Source organism: Cygnus olor, chromosome 4, assembly GCF_009769625.2.
Source record: "Cygnus olor isolate bCygOlo1 chromosome 4, bCygOlo1.pri.v2, whole genome shotgun sequence".
In the NCBI taxonomy this organism is placed as follows: Eukaryota; Metazoa; Chordata; class Aves; order Anseriformes; family Anatidae; genus Cygnus; species Cygnus olor.
This window is the reverse complement of record NC_049172.1, coordinates 6,695,645-6,713,663: the sequence shown is the minus strand read 5'-3', so window position 1 is coordinate 6,713,663 and position 18,019 is coordinate 6,695,645. Positions and strand designations below refer to the sequence as shown.

The 18,019-nt window shown below is 40.8% G+C and overlaps 1 protein-coding gene across 7 annotated transcripts in view; it reads left to right on the top strand.

Moving 5' to 3' along the window:
- The window catches only part of BANK1 (B cell scaffold protein with ankyrin repeats 1), a 143,564-nt gene that overhangs the window by 105,951 nt on the left and 19,594 nt on the right, over nt 1–18,019 (top strand). For all 7 annotated transcript variants that reach the window (XR_005819417.1, XM_040555592.1, XM_040555593.1 and 4 more), the window contains 3 exons: nt 10,783–10,879; nt 12,375–12,680; nt 15,489–15,770. Coding sequence is in view for 6 of the 7 variants with exons in the window: in XM_040555592.1 (XP_040411526.1) it covers nt 10,783–10,879; nt 12,375–12,680; nt 15,489–15,770 (685 nt within the window). In the remaining variant the exon portion in view is untranslated. The remainder of the gene's footprint in view (nt 1–10,782; nt 10,880–12,374; nt 12,681–15,488; nt 15,771–18,019) is intronic.

The window sequence follows — 18,019 nt, the reverse complement described above, 5'->3', positions numbered from 1 at the left end:
GAAAGTGCTCACTGAAAAGGTAACATTGGAGATCCATATTCATATCAAGTTCCAATCTAGTAGCAGCTGCCTTTAAAATGGCTGTCAAACACATTTTCGGTGAGCTGTGCTTGCTAAGCATTTTCTAGTGCTGATGTCATTAGCATAAAAGAAGGCTGATTACCCATGTGATCAGTTCTTCCCCCTTAAATTAAAAAGAAATATTAGATTTTTTATAGAAATTACATATATCAGTGTCTTGAAGCTGTAATTTGTCTTCGCTTCTCTCTTGTCCTCCTGAAGTATAAATAGGTGTCAACGCATGTCATGCCATTAAATGTCATTTTTATGCCTTTGAGCAGGTAGCCAGTTGCTTCCTGCAAGCAGCATGTAATTGTATTTCAGTCATCAGTCAGGGGTTATATTTATTTCACATTCATGCTAAATATGTGTTTAACCTTTCTTCAGCTATGTCAGATTTCATGGTATAGTGCAGACAATTCAATGCATTATGCTGTTCAACCCCTATTTTTTCACAGAAAATTCAGAGGGGATGCAGTAGTGCATGTAGCAGATGTATTTAAATGCCGATTGGTTTTATATGGAAAGGAGCATTTCAGTTGGCAGCAGGCTGTGGTAGAAGGAAAAATGGAGGAACTGCATCGCTGTAGGTCAAGAAGGATGCTCTTGTCTTGATGTGGAGACCACAGACCGTGGCAGATTTTGCAATAGGTCACTAAGAGTCAAGCTACAAATGGCCACTGGTACAAACCACTGTGGTCTCCTCTCTGAAAAAAACAGGGAGGACAGCACGCTGCTGGTTTGTTGCTCTTCTTAGAATAAAGATGAGACAACTAGATATGTTCCTTAAGATATGGGAGCATGTCAGAGAGAAATAACGTACAAAATTACGAAAAATAAACCTGTATATCTTTCAGTGGTATTTCTGGTAAACTCAGATACCATATGGTGTCACTTACTGTTCAAACATCAGAGTTCCTCTCCACAAAAACATTCGAGTGAAATAGTATGTTACTCTTACTTCACATAGCAAATCATTGTAAAGAATTTGGGTTCGTTAAGTTATCTTCTTTAGAATCACAGAATCATTAAGGTTGGAGAAGACCTCCAAGATCATCTGGTCCAACCATCCCCCTACCACCAATGTCACCCACTAAACCATGTCCCTAAGCACCAGGTCCAACCTCTCCTTGAACACCAGAGGGGTGGTGGAAGCCATGAAGATGAACTTCATACTGGTTGTGTACTGTATGCAAAACTGACCTGAGTTAGACTGGATTTTTTGCCTCTTTTGGCCCAAACCTTGCTTACAGAGTGAGTAAATTATCACCTCCATTTTACAAAAAGAAGAGACGAAGTCTCAAGCAGAGGCTGTCTCCTGTCTCCTGATTTGCTTTTTGTCATTTTGACCACAGTGTCATTGCCCTTCAGTTTATGCATGAAGATGTCCCTGAACTAAAACAATAACAAAGAATCACCAGGGAATTAGCAACAGTTTTCTAATAGTATGATAATTCGGAAAGGCAATTATATGCACCAAGTTTTGATCCATTCAGAGTTAAGCAAAAATAAGAGGGGACCTTGGTTGGCCTTTGAAAACTAAATTCTACAGAGGCTAATAATTTGTCTGATTGACTAGAGGTATAATTTACATGATACGTGTTTCGGAGGGAGAACTATGTTTTACCTTATTTCCTGCTTTTGTTTCTCATAAAGCGCCTAATTTTACCACATGCTGTACCAATGTTTTCCCCACAGAAGAAATGTTTCACTAGATAATTTTCACTGGTGTGTACATGCATGGGCTGAAAACAGTAGCTTTTTAATTGACACAGTTGAGCACAGTACAGATAATAACTGCTATTTCAATGAGAGTTCTTGTTCTTCATCTTAGCTATTGTTTGGGAATGTAAAGATGATTTTAACCACCTGAATATAAACGCCTGTATCTGAAAACTCTGGCTATTGATAGCACATGTATGTGGAACATATTCTAGAAATACCATGGCATTTCACAGATTTGGGCCCTTTATCCCACTCCTCTTAAATTCAGTGCTAAAAAAAAAAATATTGGCTAGACAGAGCAAAACTCCCGCTGGTTTCTGTGAAAGGAGAAAAATTTCCAGGCGTGCAGCAGGATCAAGGGGAAAGAGCTGAATCTTGGAAACCGTCAGAAAGCTTAGAAAATTCTGTTGCTTGAACGCAAAACAAAAGCAATACTGTGGCTTTATCGGCCTCTGAAATGTAATCCTTCTGATTCAGCATCTGCTTAACACTGTAGAGTAACACCATGCAGTGTATATTTAGAATACAGGGCAGATAATGAGGAATAATTTACTGATGCTGTAGAAAGGGGTTGAAGGGCTCACGGGCTCTGTGCTTGATGCATCTGCTTTGTGCCCTCCCCAGCCCCATCATTTCCTTCCAGGTGGAGTCACTGGTCCAAAGCCTTGCTCTAAATACCAGGTTGTTTCCCTTTTAAGCATTAAGCTCTTCAGTTGTGCTGCCCTTAAGGTTTCCACAAGTGTTGCTCTTCCACTGGCTGGTTGCCATTTCGGGTGCATTTCTATCTACTCGATATTTAGTTGCTGGACCCCTGTAGTATTTCGCACCCCTAGTTGATATTATGCTTTACAAAGCCCAAATTCTTATCTTTCCATACTATTGTTGCAGAGGAGAATCAAGGAGATCTTCAGAGCTGATGAGCTTTTCTTGCTTTGGAGATAAAAATAATAATAACAAAATCTATGCATGTGCAATCTAGGTGAAAGCAGAAATAAATAGGTATGAAACCTAAAAGTCTGTCTTGCTCCTTGTCAGTCAGGCACTGCAAAAGCTCTCTGTCTCTTTAGCTTTAGAGGAACCTCCAGAGTAGGCATAGCTTTTTGTTCCATCATGGAGTGAGGTTTGGAGGTGGGAGAGGTCTGGATGCAGCTGTGCCAGAGCTGTGTTCAGCTGGACAGCAGTTCTCTGAGAATTGTCGTGAACCGATGGAAGGAAGCATTCACTGCATGGTGGCTGATACTAATGTTGACATAGCCTGAAAAAGCTTTAGAGATGAAGATTACGCCACGTGTGTCCCTTTTTAGAGGGGTATACTTAGCTAATGTGGTGGGTTGGCCGTAGCCAGCAGCTGAGCACCCACACAGCCCCTCACCCTGCTCTGCCCTGTCTCCAGTGGGATGAGGGAGAGAACAGGGAGAGCAAAAGTGAGAAAACTCGTGGGTCAAGATGCATGCAGCTCAGTAGGTGAAAGGAAGCGGGAAAAAATACAAGCAAAGCAAAGGAAATCGTTCACCACCTCCCACGGGCAGATCGATGCCCAGCCAGTCTCCAAACAGCAGCCACCTTGCAAGGAAGCCCACCCTTTTCTTCCTCCGTCCGTCTTTATTGCTGAGCATGACATGATCTAAAACAAACCTAAACCACAGCACCGTGCTCTGAAGAAAGCTAACTCCATCCCAGCCAGACCCAGCATATTCACATTCGCACGTCCCGTTCAGATTTCCGTATGGAAAGGGCCCTTCACTTCGCAGCGTACGTAACCCCTTGTAATTAATGAACCTCCTACCTCCTCCCTCTGCTACCGGTTGGTCTGCTAAGGGAGCAGTAATTTAGCAACTACACTGAAAGTTCAAACAGCACGATTGTCATCAAGTAGAAGAGAAGCTCTTTGGAGAATGGTTATTATTTTGCCCAGGGGAAAAAAAAATGCAAGAAAAATTCTTAAAATTCTTCTCCTGCTAGACTGAAAAATTAACCTGTTGGTGAGATGGGAGTGCTTTTGTGGAGCTAGCGGTGATTACACAGCCTGTCAAACAGCAGTGGATATTTTGTTCAGCAGAATCAGTACTCTACAAGATTTGAAAGTCTTTCAGAAAGTCGTGTGGGTGTGTGAAAAGTGAAGTAACAAGAATTGTTGTTAAAGGAGAAATGAGCTAAAATGAGGCTGAGGAGGAATTTTATTTTTGAATGCTCAGAAGAAAAATCCCTTGGCACTCAGTAGTTAGATTAGAGAACAGCATAAATGCTTGGAAGAGAGAAAGTGGGCACAAGTTCTTCACACGGAGAGTGCAGTGATTTGATTTAAAAAAGCATTTTTGTGTACAGCAGTAAATTAAGTTCAGCGATTAGAAGTCCCTTTTTCTTTCTCCTGCAGCAGTGTTTTTCTTTCAAATCCATACGTCTGAAGGCCTTATAACAATAACTAGGCATTTAAAACACTAAGAGGTATGCAGTTATAGAGGTATACACACCGACTTTTACTTTGGTTTATTTTCTTTATTGGCTGTTTCTCCATGATAGTGAAGTTGTACAAAGGGAGGGCTTTCTTTTCCAGAAATTCAGTTAAAAGGAGGAACTAAAAAAAAAAAAAAGATATGCAGAAAGTTTACTCTCATTTGATAGACAGGCATACAAAAGTAAGTGTGAAGTTACACGGAATAATGATGCAAATAAGGATCAGTTCGGGGATGCTAGCTGGCTGATACGCAGTGCAGTAAATCAGCTTGTAGTGAGGCTAAAGGCAGACGTGCAAATGAAATGGTTTAGTAAGAAAGCCCAGAAGGCTATTACATAAGATTACAATGCATTATTTCAAATGAAGCAATTCTTTTTGCTCGTATTAAAATATCCGAGCCCAAAGTTGGGTATCCATTGATGTTTTTGTTTGGTTTATTTTCTTAATATGCTGCAAATCATCTGAGTCATACATTTCCTTCAAGCTGATCCCAAAAATCATTAGATTTTGGCAGTGGAGTGTTTCATGTCTCATTTCTTTTATTCTATGTAATCGTGCATCTTTGACAGTCGTGTGCATTAATATACTTCCAGCACATTGGCATGAGATTCTAACACTTCATTATCTTTTAGGATTGCAGAAAATATGGTAGCTGTTGGGACTTCTGGCAAACTACATGCAGAAGGAATTTTACAAATTATTGTGAATGTCACAATATTATTTTTTTTACTGACATTTTTACTGTCACTCTGTTTCCATACTTGCTTTTCTACCTAATTTAGTGTGTGTTGTTTTGTTCTTACTTGTTAGGATTAGTTTGGTCAGCACATAAATATCCTTGCTCATTAGATCATGTGGTAGCCCTGATTTGAACTAACATGAGCAAAACAGAAAACTGGCCAGGTAAGCTGAAATCCACATAGATAAATAAATTATACACATGCATGACCCAAAAAGAGAAATCTGGGCTCTGGGAAAGACAGTGCTGCAGTCTTACGCAGCAGGAACGTGCCTTTGGTAGAAAATTGTGTGTACTGCTGAGGTAGGGGTCATATATTTAAGAAAGTGACAGCACTGCTGCATTTTTGGGTGTCCAATCACCTGACAAAATCCACATGGTGTAAACAGCTGCATGAGAAACTGGAAAGGCGTGATGGGGTTGCAATAAATGGTGATTGCTGATCTGGGAAGTCGTTTTGAGTAACGGAGTAATCACTGCCTTTTGTTCATAGAATGAGCAGCTTTATTCAAAAATAGAGTTACTGGTCTTAAATACCGTGGCTTTTTGCTCTCTGACTTTCTGTGGCACGGGTCTGGGCTGGCCACATCTTGCTCAGGGTGCTACTGGCACTGTGGATGCGGTCGCGCTGTATTGGTACCGCAGGGCCTCAAGAAGGCGTGGATAGCTGAAAGGAAACCACAGAAAACATAGCATCCGTTAGCATCGATGGAAAAAATCCTTTCAGAAGGGGGCTGAGGGCCCGCCTTGCACAGCAGCACAGCGTGCATCGGGGCTGGCCCAGCTGTGCTCTCAGAGCAGGCTGGTTCCTGGCTTGCCGCACCGCTTGCTCCATCAGGTGGGCAGCAGGCAGGAGAAGGCAGCAGCTTTGGCTGGTGGGATAATCTGTGCTGTCTTGGCTTTCTCTGAGACAAGCCTTGCTGAGGCCAGGAGGCCAAGTTCAAGTGTTTCAAGGGCTGGATCCAGCCCCCGGGCTACTCAGCCCACACTGCTGTAAAACCGCTCTCTGTTTCAGCGTTTCATGGCAGAGTGTGTGCAGCAAAACTCCTCTCCGCCCCCTCTCTTCCCACCTGCCCAGCAAATCCAGGGATTTAAAACCAGATTAATTCCCAAGTGTTTTTTGTCTTTGATTGTAGCACTGTGCTGAATGCATTTCACTGAGCTCATGAGTTAGAGGAACCTGTGTTATCTCATCATCTGTTGTTTTTTGCAAGTGTGAGTTATCAGGCGAGGCAATAGAGCAGTGAAAGCACTTAGCATTAATAAAGCTAATGAACAGCAGTGTTGGGTCCGTCCTCGTGCATGCAATCAATTTTATGAAGCTGGCTTCTTCAGTCATTTCTCCAGGTGCTCCTATAGGGCCCTGGGAAAAATAAGTAATAAATACTTAAACACTTCCAATACTTTGATGAATATTTTACATTGTAGAATATGTGAATATTAGTAGCTTTAATGCAAACTTGAGAGTTAGAAAAATTTTTATAGCCAGAGTGGTTGGTCACTAGGCTATAGCTCATGGATACAGGTGGAACTGAATGAAGGAAAGCGTTTGCCAAACTGCATGCGTTTCAAGAGGTACAGAGGGGGCAAATGGAAAAAAAAATGGAAAAAAAAAAAAGGAAAATCCAGCTGCTGTGTTTCGTTCTAGTTTCTCCATCCTAAAAGCAAGAATAAACAAATTAGAAAGCAAGTCTGGTATGTCCCTGATAGAGAGATGGAGGAAACATCCCACTAAGAGGCAGCCAGCACCCTGCTGGGGCTGGAGGGCAGAGAGCACTTGGGTTTGGTAGGTTCACCTCCTGTGGGAGTAACTAACCTGCCGACTGTGTCACTCAGCTGCTGGTGCTGGAGGAAAGCAGCACTTGGTGCAATGTAGCAGTGATCAACCACTCTTGCACACAGGCCAGGACAGCCCTGAGTTTTGAGAAGGGCTCTCCTCTCTGATCCTGGTACACTTCTCACTGGGAGGCAAGGCTGGCTTCGCTGTCAAAAATGCTTGTCCCGAAATAACCCATAAAATTACCCCAAAATACTCCCTTAAGTTAGCTTTAAAACCATAATTCTAGTGGTGCTTAGATATAGGAATTTAGTCCTCTTTTTGCAGAACTTAGTCCTCTAAATGAAATGTCACCTATCCAGAACCAGGTGGCATTAAAATGCAGGCAAAGTTGGCTGTGTAGAAGGCACCTGGAAGCAGTGTAAGGGTAAGAAATATAATTAGGCTTTAAGGTTAGATAAAGAAGAGAACTGAGTTTTCAGATAAGCCCATTAGGGTCAAAACCAACAAGTGATTCAGCAATGAAACACAAACTGATGGAATCATGTAAGAAAATATTTTTGTGCTCCTGAGATCAGAAACACCACCACCATAGGGCACGGAATGTGACATGTAGGAGTACTTTGAATATGTTTAATCTGTTTCTACATCTCTGCGGTTTGGGTCAGCATACATGAAAGTAGATTCTGTGGGAAGATCAGCTGAGCTTTTTCTATGGATTAACCATTGGAAATTATCAGAGGCAATCATGGTTTTCGGTTGTGCCATTTGTGAAGAGATCAATAAGGTTTCCATTAGGTCAGGAAGCCACACAGGAAAGGAAAGGAAATTATTGAAAAGTTATGTCACTTAGGGAAACAGGTTCATAGTTTTCTCTTTAGATTGTCTAGAAAAGAGTTTCTACCTTGCTCTAGAGAGGATGTAGAATAGGTGAAAACCATCCATTTTGCTATGGGAGTAGAGAACTTCTCATGATCATATGGGAGCTCGTTTTTCTCAAAAATACATCCAGACTTGGGTTTCTTATGCTATCTCCCTCTTCTAGAATCTCCAATACCAGTCAGTAGTGATCTGTATAGGTCTACAAGCTGGAAAGGCATAAGTTTATTTGCAGTTTAATTTAGAGAAATGAAGCACAAAAAGGGGAAGAGAAAAAAAATGCTGTTTGTGTACCAACAATGCATAGGCTTGCTCTGAGGTCCGGATCATGGAGAGGGTCTGACAGACTTGCTGGGCATCCCTGGGGGCCACTGAGGTGGAAAAGCAGGTTGTTGGTGTCCTGGGTTGTGTGCTGTAGAGACCATCAAACGTCTGGGAGGAGGACTTTGTGAGCAGCTAACTTGCAGGGCCATCAAAAGCACATGATTTAGCTATCGTAATGATTTGGATAACACCAGCATCTGCCTGGAAAGGGACCCAGCAGGAGGCATTATCCAGCAAGGTATTAAATGCATTGGTGAGATTTGATATTTAAGAGAAAGGAAGTAGAGGATTCTTTTCTTTGAAAACAAACAGAAGAAACTCATTGAGGGTGTCCAGACAGAAGGTAAAATTGAGAGGAGTCTAGGATGTGTTATACAGTTTTTATGATGGGAGTGAGAAAGGAAATAATAGTGGTAGACTTCAAAAAAGTGCTAACTTACCTCTTTGTGGAGGAAAGAGTGGAAGTGTAGTAAGAGACAAACCCCAGATAGGAGAATGAGGTCCAAAGGAAAAGGAAACTATCAAGTAATGAAGGACAAGCAGGGAAGTGTAGCAGAGGCACTTTAAGGACATTATGAGAAAGACCAAAGCACAAAATGAAACACAGCTAGCAAGAGAAATCAGAAGTAATAAAAAATGTTTTTATGAGGCAAGTTTTCATCAATTCATTGTCAAAATGAATTCAGCATTTTCAGAGAAGCCACTAAGCTAGTGGGGCAGGTTGACCTTCAGTCTTCTGAAACATTCAGGTTTTAAAGATGCCCCCAGATGGTTTTCTGTGAGTCAGCAGGTTTCCTCCAGCTGAGAAATAGCTGTATCAAGTGAGAAAATCAGAAAGTGCCATTTGTTTCCTCCACTTACCAGAGATGGTCACCAAAACTAGTAAGGCTTATAAGCAGCTCCACTCTTCGTCTCCCTTTTGACCTCATTTACTACTATATAAACACACATGCTTTGTGTTTGCAAAGGTAGAAGTAAACACCTTGAAAGAATTTCTCTGATACGGTCTTCCACTGTAATAGTGGGAGAGATGAACTCTAGAGCTCTGCTTGCTTGATTTCTTCTGCATAGATCTTCGGTGTCACACAAGAAATACAGAACTTGACAGGAGACCTTTTTTTTCCCCAATGTACAGCTACATTTAGCACATACAGACCTAAATCTTCTGAAAACAAGTATTTTGAAAAGCTCCCAACTTCAGGGCTTTTAGAGATATCCTGTTTCTGTGAAGAATAGGGGAACCAGATAAACTATGGGGAAGCTCAGGTAGAACAGGAGACTCTCTGTATGGGCATAGGAGACAGAGGTTAGTACTTGGTTGCTGGGGGCAGGTGTAGCTCAATGGAGAACCTGGCAATGTTCTTGAAGAAGCAAAGCAAAGCGGGCCAGGAAGGCCCCTGATGCGCAGTCTGGTGGCTGCACATTGTAGAACTGGCACTTGTGAGATGGCAAAGAGCAGCAGGGAAGAAGGCATTCTCGGTTCCCCAGAAAAAAAAAAAAAAGGCAGTTTCTCCAATTGTTTTCCCCTTTCATGCCATGATATGAATCTAAGGTCTGGGACCTGTGTCCCTGGGATAGTGGCTGTAGCTGCCAGGAGTAGCAGGATCCTGGGAACAAACTTCTTGAGTGTCGGGCACGAGATCGTGGGAATCAGTGTCTGCACTGTGTGGAAGAGTGCCACCAGTTGTCCCTCTTGACTCCTCTGTCTACTAATCTGCTTATAATTAACCTTGCAGACTGGATGATATATGGAGCATGCTGTTTCCCTACTTTCTTTTGGGGTGGTACACTCAATCCCCCAGAGGTAACATTTTGTGGTTCAGAATTCCTAAATAATTACTGAGGACTCGACTGTGCCTACGCAGGGTAGTTTTGTATTGCACTCCCACAGGAGTCAAGGTACTGCTGGGTTCCTTGAAAAAAAATTTCAGTTATTTCTGAAAATCAGCAATTAACAAGTGGGTTTTGTGTGTTTTAAGACAACAGAACTGTCTGTAGTTACAAATCTGCTCTTAGTGGCTGGGGCTGAGCACAAGTTTGTACTTCTTCTGCTTGGAGAAACGCAGTGAGAACATTTTAGAGAACCAATCATTGTGACCCTCCTAAACCTAATTTAGAATAGCGCTGTGTGAATATAACAGCTTTCTAGAGGAACAAGAAACAATGCTTTGCCACATTTGGGCATTGAAGTGAAAATGCTAGCACGCTTTGCAGTCCTGGTTCTGATTTTTCAGTGCACATGTGGCTTCTGGTACCAAGCACTAGGACAGGGTAACTGGTTATAATGACTTCTCCAGAGATTTCTTGCACTTTTTGCACCCTCAAGCTGTTCAGTAACATCCTGTAGACTTTCTGTTTTTCTGCTACAGATCTTTCTCATTACCTACGAGTGCTTCGTAGCTGGGAGCAGAGGTGGGAACTGTCTGAACAGCCCGCTGCAGTGCTGAGCAGAGATGAGTTAGCTTGAATCCTTTCCGTCCAAACTTGGTATCACTTCATGGCAGTACCTCGTGTCCTTTTTATGTACCCAGACACGTGCATTCCTTCTGTCTGTAGCAGGTACCTGTACCACTACATAGTTGTGAACGTATTACATTTCTCTCTCTCTGATTTCCCCTTAGTAAAATGTTAAAAATTATATGAATAGCAGAGTGTGCAGGTAGAAAAGAAATCTCTGCAAAACACGCACAGTTTTTGGACAGAACCAGAAGAAGAAAACGTGTCTGTTTCTCCTCCAGATAACCATTTCCTCATTGACCTTGCCTGGCTTTGTTGGGGCATGATGTTACCAAAACCAATACCCTACTCTGTTTTTCTTCGTAGAATGAAATGACATATAATTTCACCGATCATGAGGAGGAAGCAGAAGATGATGACACTTACGTGGTTATGGTAGGCTTGGAAACTCAACCAGCCATGAGTAGTAAGTCATGTTGTTTATCAGCGTCACATCATAAGCTGTGATGTGTGGGATTATGGACAAACACAGGGGCCAACTTATTTTAATACTTCCAATTTCCACGTTACTGCAATTTTCGAGGAGGCAGGTGTCCTGGGGGACAGGGGAAGGCAGGCAAGGGATTCAGTCGTGATAACAAAGTCTTGCTCAGTAAGACAGACCATGGTGCAACTAGCGCTCCTGGTAAATTCTACAAAGTTGTGATCTCTGATCCAGATCTCGAGGAGAGCCTTCATATAAGAGGAGACCCTGGCTACAGGTGTGGGCAGCTCCTGTGTGGAGGCACAGAGAGTAGACATTTTGCAGGTTGATCTTTATACACCTAAGCATATATTGATCACAAGTTTGTTGCTAATCTGTGTGGTCAAATGAATTCCTCTTGAAAACTGCAGAGCTGCTTGTTTGCATTTACTGATGACAGTTTCTTTAGTTACATATATTTTGCAGTATCATGAATTTATAAAGCTAAACTTTATCCAGTTTCCATCTTATCTGTTTGTTGACAATTTTGTCTTTCCAACTGTCTCATATTCTGTATGAACATGATATTTCTTATTTGCAATGTTTAAGCCTGCTGCTTTTTGGCACATCTAGGTATACAATAGACACTGTGAAAATGTGAGCTAGAAATCTGGTTAGCCGTGACACGCTTCCACTGTTTCTGTCACCTTTCCACTATATATGGAGTACATTGGGGTGGGCACATGGAGGAAGAATGTGAATCGTAACAGATGGCCGTGGTAGTCACCTACATGCTCTAACCTCCCATTTTGATCTGTGGTGGAAGAAAGACTTCACCAAAGGGTAGCTCAGAATGGAAAGGGCTCTGTAGTACCAGCTCTGCATTGACTGTAATTCTGCTGATGGACCAGTGTAGCTTATTCTGTTATGTCACTTACGTGCACCCCCCCAAATCTTGATGCTGTACAGTGTTGAAAATTTATCATTTTACATACCTGTGGTCTGTGGCCCATTAAAAACCACCCAAAATTTCCACAGGAGTCCAGCCATGTCTCCCAAGGGCAATGTGTATTTTATTTTAGAGAGATTCAAATAGGCACCCAAAATCCATTGTATAAAAACAAGTTACACAGCTGGGTGAGCTAGGGCTTTATTTTCCTAGTAGTGCACTGTGCTCCATTGAAAATCAAGTAACACAAATTACGGAGGTATGGTAAGTGTGTATGATTGCATTCTGACAACAGCTCCAGAAAACCTGAACATACCGTCTGCACAAAGATGTTGTATATCAGAGTAGCAAGACATAATAAAAACTTCCACTGCTGATCTGGTAAATATTTTAAAAGCTGTTCACTGACGGTGTGTATTTGACAGCCTTCCTCCACTGTATTAGTTCATAAAAGTTTTATTAGCCACTGCATTGCTTCTGTGGGAATCCTTGAAACAGGAAATGTTTCCAGATGGCAAATTTTAAATGAAATAATGCATTCTTTAGCATTAAAAGCCAAGCTGAACCTGGGAGATCAATATGGAATTGGATCAAAATGCCAACAAATAGCTGAGGTGGATGAGGAAGAGGAAGATGATGTAGAAGACATCAGAGAGGAAACCAAAGATGAAGATCAAGAAGGGGAAGATACCTACACCCTTGTCAACAATCCTAACAATTTATATGCCAGCATACCTGATGATTCAGAAAAGACCAGAAGAGACTTATTTTTCTACAAGAGGCCACCTGCTCCTCCCCCTCGAAATCTGCCTGGCACCGTAAGGCAGGATGAGCTGCACAATTTATCACAAGGTATGATCTTGGGAGGAAAAGAACCCCAGATACAAACACACATGTAAGCACAGATTAGGTGCTGCTGCAGGAATTATGTATGCTCACTTCTAATAGTAGTAGCTAGACAGCATGGCCCTAATTCTGCACAGCAAACGTGTGCCTGTGAACTTTGCTGCATGAAGGTCTTCACAACCAGGTATATCAGCTAATACAGAGGTGTGGGCTGCTGGGTTACGGTTTCAGGTTTTTCTCACTCTGTCCGTCTCAGAATGCTACCAACTAATACATAAAATACTTGTTTTACAAGAGAGGCCTAAAACAAAACACTAAGCTTGTATTTTTCTCAAGTTGATTTAAATATTTACATTTAAAAATATTAAATGCTATCTTGATTTAATGCAGTTTATAATTTCACAGGTAGAATTAATACAAAAGTGACTGTGTGGAGAGAAGTAACAGTATTTTATTATGTTTTAGCCAATGTTGTGGTTAGAAATAAAACACTACATTGTGTTACAAATAGAAAAGAGAGAGAGAGAGATTGTGACCTTTAAGGAAATGCTTTTCTTTCTTTTTTTAAATATTTCAGCTCCAGAGTAAAAATCTAAAATTTAGTGTTGTAGTTGAGAAGTCCAAAATACCATTTGCATCTATTTCAAAAGGAGTGATTATATTTTTTTTTCTCATTGGCAAAAAGTAAATATGCAAAAGAATTCAAGCTTAAATACCAGTCTTAAAAAATCTTGTAGAAAAAAAAAACTTTTGTCATGGACACTACTGATAAGTGTGTGCACAAATTGCCTGTGAGTTTGCTCCACAGCTTATTACTGTTAACTCTCTTTTCAAATGTGGCATAACCTATTAGAGGCCTAAATTACCATCACCAAGCACTTTGATGTTCATGTAAGTGCACAGAAATAGCTGTTCAGCCTTATAGCCTGCTTTAGACAGGTTTTCTTCCTGTTTTCTGCCGTGAAAGAAAAAACTGGCTACGTACAGCAAGTCACAGATTCCAAAAGGAAGAGGGGCAAAATAAAACCACTATTGCAAATGCATTTTGCTTGCTATGCCATACTCAATGTAGGTGTGTATATATGTACACAAATGAGGGGGCAGGTTTGGCATATGGGATTTGTTAGCATAGGTCTGATATAAACGCCTGTATTGGGACAGCTCTCATGGCTACACCGTCAGGTAGCAATGTGTCCCTCTCTGCCAAATGCCAGTTACCTGTACGTGGATCCCAGAAGTGGAAACTTCTCTGCTGTGTGGTGCTGATAAGACCAATGCATTTAGGAATGCATCTGCGTGAATCAGTCACTTAAGACATGCCGTGAATTTTCCTGAAGTCCTAGGCTTGGTTTTGTTTCACTTTATTTTGGGGGTGGGGATGGGGGTATCAGAATTCCCTAAATTGGCATGGTATTTGCTTTCAAAGAGCTCTAATGAGTCACTGCTACGTTTTTTTAGTTAGCCACTTAGTTTAGCTATTGCTATGGAAGACCTAAAAGGCAAGTCCCTTCTTCTTGAAGTCTTTCTTTTGGCAGTGGCATGAGAGTGCCCCCTGTGGGAGTTAAAAGAAAGAAAATCCTACAGAGGAAGAAATGGAACTTTTATAGTGGCATGGAAACAAAATACTTTTCATATTAAATATGGCAGCTGTATTAATCACGCTTATTGTTTTTTTTTTTTTTTAAAAATTATATCTGAGCCAGAATACATATTGATAATATGTATTAATAATACAGCCCATTTATAAATGACACATCCCATTTACAAATGTATCATAAAAATTGTAAAGCTCCTCTGAACCCATAAACAGATACAACAATTATTTAATTTACTGTAAATAGCAGCCAAAGCATTTAAAACTCCAGTAGTGACCAAAGCCTAGCTCAGTGAATGCACGTTTACATGCAGTTCATTACAACATTAGGAAAATAGAGCTCAGTGCAGAACTGTGAGTGGGTCTGCTATCTGCCCAGGAAAGTGGGGTAATCAGCAGAAGGAAGTTGTAGACATGGATGGGATCAGCAGCCTTGGTAACAGCTTCTAATTCTTAATAGTTTGTGGGCTTTTTTAATACAAATAAGTCAAAACAAGCCCAGGTATTAGGAAACTTGACAATTCCTTTTAAAGCTGTAAAATGTAAAAGCTAAAGGAAAGCAAGTTCTGATTAGATGTACTATGAAACATGGGGAGTAGAGACCCAGCGAAGTCATTTCGGTGTGGGGTTTAGGATAGTCTCAGCATAGATAATAAGAGGTCATAAATTTCATTTATCCTTTAAGGGGCTTTCAATTTTTTTTCCACTTTTCCCTACAGTACATTGTAGTAAAATGCTCAAAAACAAATGGGACATTGAAGATGTTGGAAAGACAAAATCCAACATTTTCTAAAATAAGTTTAATTTCTTAAGTCATTGTTGCAACAGCTAACAAATAGCCTGATTTGCCAAAATGCCAAGGACTACAGGTACCACTTGCTTGGCTTCACCATTAAGGAATGTGTTCGTATGACTCTTGTTGGAGCAACTGGGGTATGCAGCATTGCTTTTAAATAAGAGTATTTACTTTGGGCCAATATATTAGCATCTAATTTTGATAATCTGATGTGAAATCAAGAGGAGGCCCTGAAGCTGAAATTATACCTTTAGGATATCCTCTCTGCTGACGTAGATGATCAGAAACCAATGAGAATCAGAATGTCTTAGTTTAGAACTGAAATTAGGTCTCCACTTTACATTAGAAAAATCTAAAGCCTAAAGTTAAGTCTTAATCTCCTTTCTTTACCCCACCTATGGAACACAATTCCTTGCTTTTTCAGAAAGGAATTTTGTGGAGGACAGAAGTGACAGAGAATATGGTGATGGACTCCTAACAGCATGCTACAGAGAAGACCAAGATACATATGAGGAAGATGACAAGGAGGAGCACCCATACACTTTTGCGAAATTGGATGAATCTCTGTACGATTTGATACTGGCTGAGAAGGAGGAGGAGAAGAGGAAAGAACGCAGGTCGTTTATCATGAACAGGCCTCCAGCCCCTGCCCCTCGTCCTGTATGTTCGCCCGTCAGAAATGAGAACACTCCCTACATAGTACAAGGTCAGTGCTTGCTTCTTTGAGAATACTTGCTGATAGAATGTGGACGTGTTTGTTCCTTTTGATGAACGGTTTTGTTGTGTTTTTTTTAAAGACTAAGATCTTTGTTCAGTTACTTTCAAACCAACAAACCTGTTGATTCAGTTTACCTGTTCTCACTTTTCAAATGAGCTGAGAACATCTCTGACTAATAATTTTCAATTTGCATCTACGATAGCATCACTTTTTTGGTTTAATTTTACAAAAAATATGACAATCTGATGGAAGATGAAGAATCACTGGGCTAGCTGTGAGTGCATTTGTTTCAATGGTATGATACAGAATGTGCTATTTGAGTAGCTTTTTCTTTCAGTTTCTTTATCAAACTGTTTTTTCTTAATTCTGAGAGAGAGGTTTCAGCCATATTCTGTTTTCCTGATGAGAGCAGTAGGGAGAAATGCCTATGTGAAGACTCCTCTTTCTAATCTCCTTTCTCTGATACAAGAAATTTCCATCTGGGGAGGGATTATATCCTTTTACCATTTCTCTGAAAATTGATGGACCTTTTTGAGCTTATTCATGGAAATATAATGCTGGAAGAGCTTCCAGGTATCTTTTAGACCAACTCATATTGAAGCCAGATTTCAGAATAACAAAAGGAATTCCTGTGAGCTTGGTGCAGGGATCTCTCGGTGTAAGCTCCAAAATGCATACTGTCTGCATTTCCACTCTCCTCTACAAGAACCTGACAATTGTATAAGAATGTGCATAAGAATAAATGGTAGAAAAACAAGTTGAGAAGGACACCAGATTACTTACACTAGAAGATTACTTACTCCATCCAGTGCGTGCATTACAATAGGACTGATATGACCCAAATCATCCTACTATACAGAGAAGCACCTCCTTTGCCATGCCTTTTTCAGTCAGTGGTTTATTCTTCCTAGCTAGCTCCAGGCTGTATAACTCCAGGTGAGGGCCAGAATATGTGGGCTATTGTCTTCATCATTTAGTTGCTGTTTCTTCAGCATGTTCAGGAAGTGTAAGGATGAATCATTACAGTAGTTAGAGAATAAGGCAAGAAGGGATGGATATAGGAGGCCTGGTACAACTACAAAAGTCTTGAAATAGCTACTTTTACTGAGATTGTTAGAGCAGCGCCTCAGATCTTGGTCCTCCATCATAGACGTGCCAGTGACTTGAAAGCTGTTACTGTGAAGATGCATTATTTGGAAGACTGCTTTTACTTACTGTTATTGCACTAGAGTGTTTCTGCTTTGTCTGCCCTAGCTGTTCACTAAGGAAGAAACTATGCTTTGATGGGGCCGTGGTTCTTTTACACCTTATATACTCACCCAAGGTTTTAAGATTTGCTTTTGTATGCAAGTAGGGGTAAACAAATGACTTTCCTCTTGTTCTGTGACATCAGTCTCTGTCTCAAGTTCATTTACTTAGACAATAAATGACAGAAGTGGAAGCACTTCAAGAAAGATTCACTTTGACCACTCAGGCCTCTGCTTCCCCGGCCATCATGCTAGTTCCAGGGCTGGGGTTTCTCACTCTCCTGTTTCGTGCAGGCATTCCCAAGGTAGTGAAATTTTAGACAGGAGTGGTGTACATTCAGCCAAAAGATTTCTCTTGCTACTTGTCTTGGCAATTTTTGTCTTGGCAATTTTTGTTAAAAAAAATATTCACCCAGTCTAGCAATATCCCAGTTTCTGGTTTATTGTATTAGAATTTCTTATAATCAGAAAAGAAAAGATGGTTTCATCTGTAAGAACCAGAAAATTTAATTCCAGCCCATCCGTAGAATCTGCATGTGTTCGCATCCATTGCTCTATCATTTAATTTATTGGGCATAAAATAAAACCACTTTGGTTAGTGCATGTAGACATTTTCCATTCCTCAAATAAATTTATGATAGTTTCAGGTTTTCTTTTCATATATTATGTTAAAAAAGAGCATTTCTGAGGACACAAAGTCAAACAATGAAGAAGTTAGAAATTAAGGGAGTTTTGCAGTTTTACTTCTTTCTTCCTGCCACAAACATTATGATACGATCCTTAACTATAAAACTGTGTGCTGCTATTTATCCCAGCTGCTTTGTTTCATCTAGTATGTAAAGTGGGTGAGCATAAGACACAAAACTCTTCAGTGTCGTTCAGTCCCATTTTTGGTTAAAACGTGATTCCTGCCTCCCCTAGGTACAGTGTGTTGCTTCAGACCCCCTTGTGATACGCCCTCTGATTTGTTCTGTGTCCACTGAGGTCTTG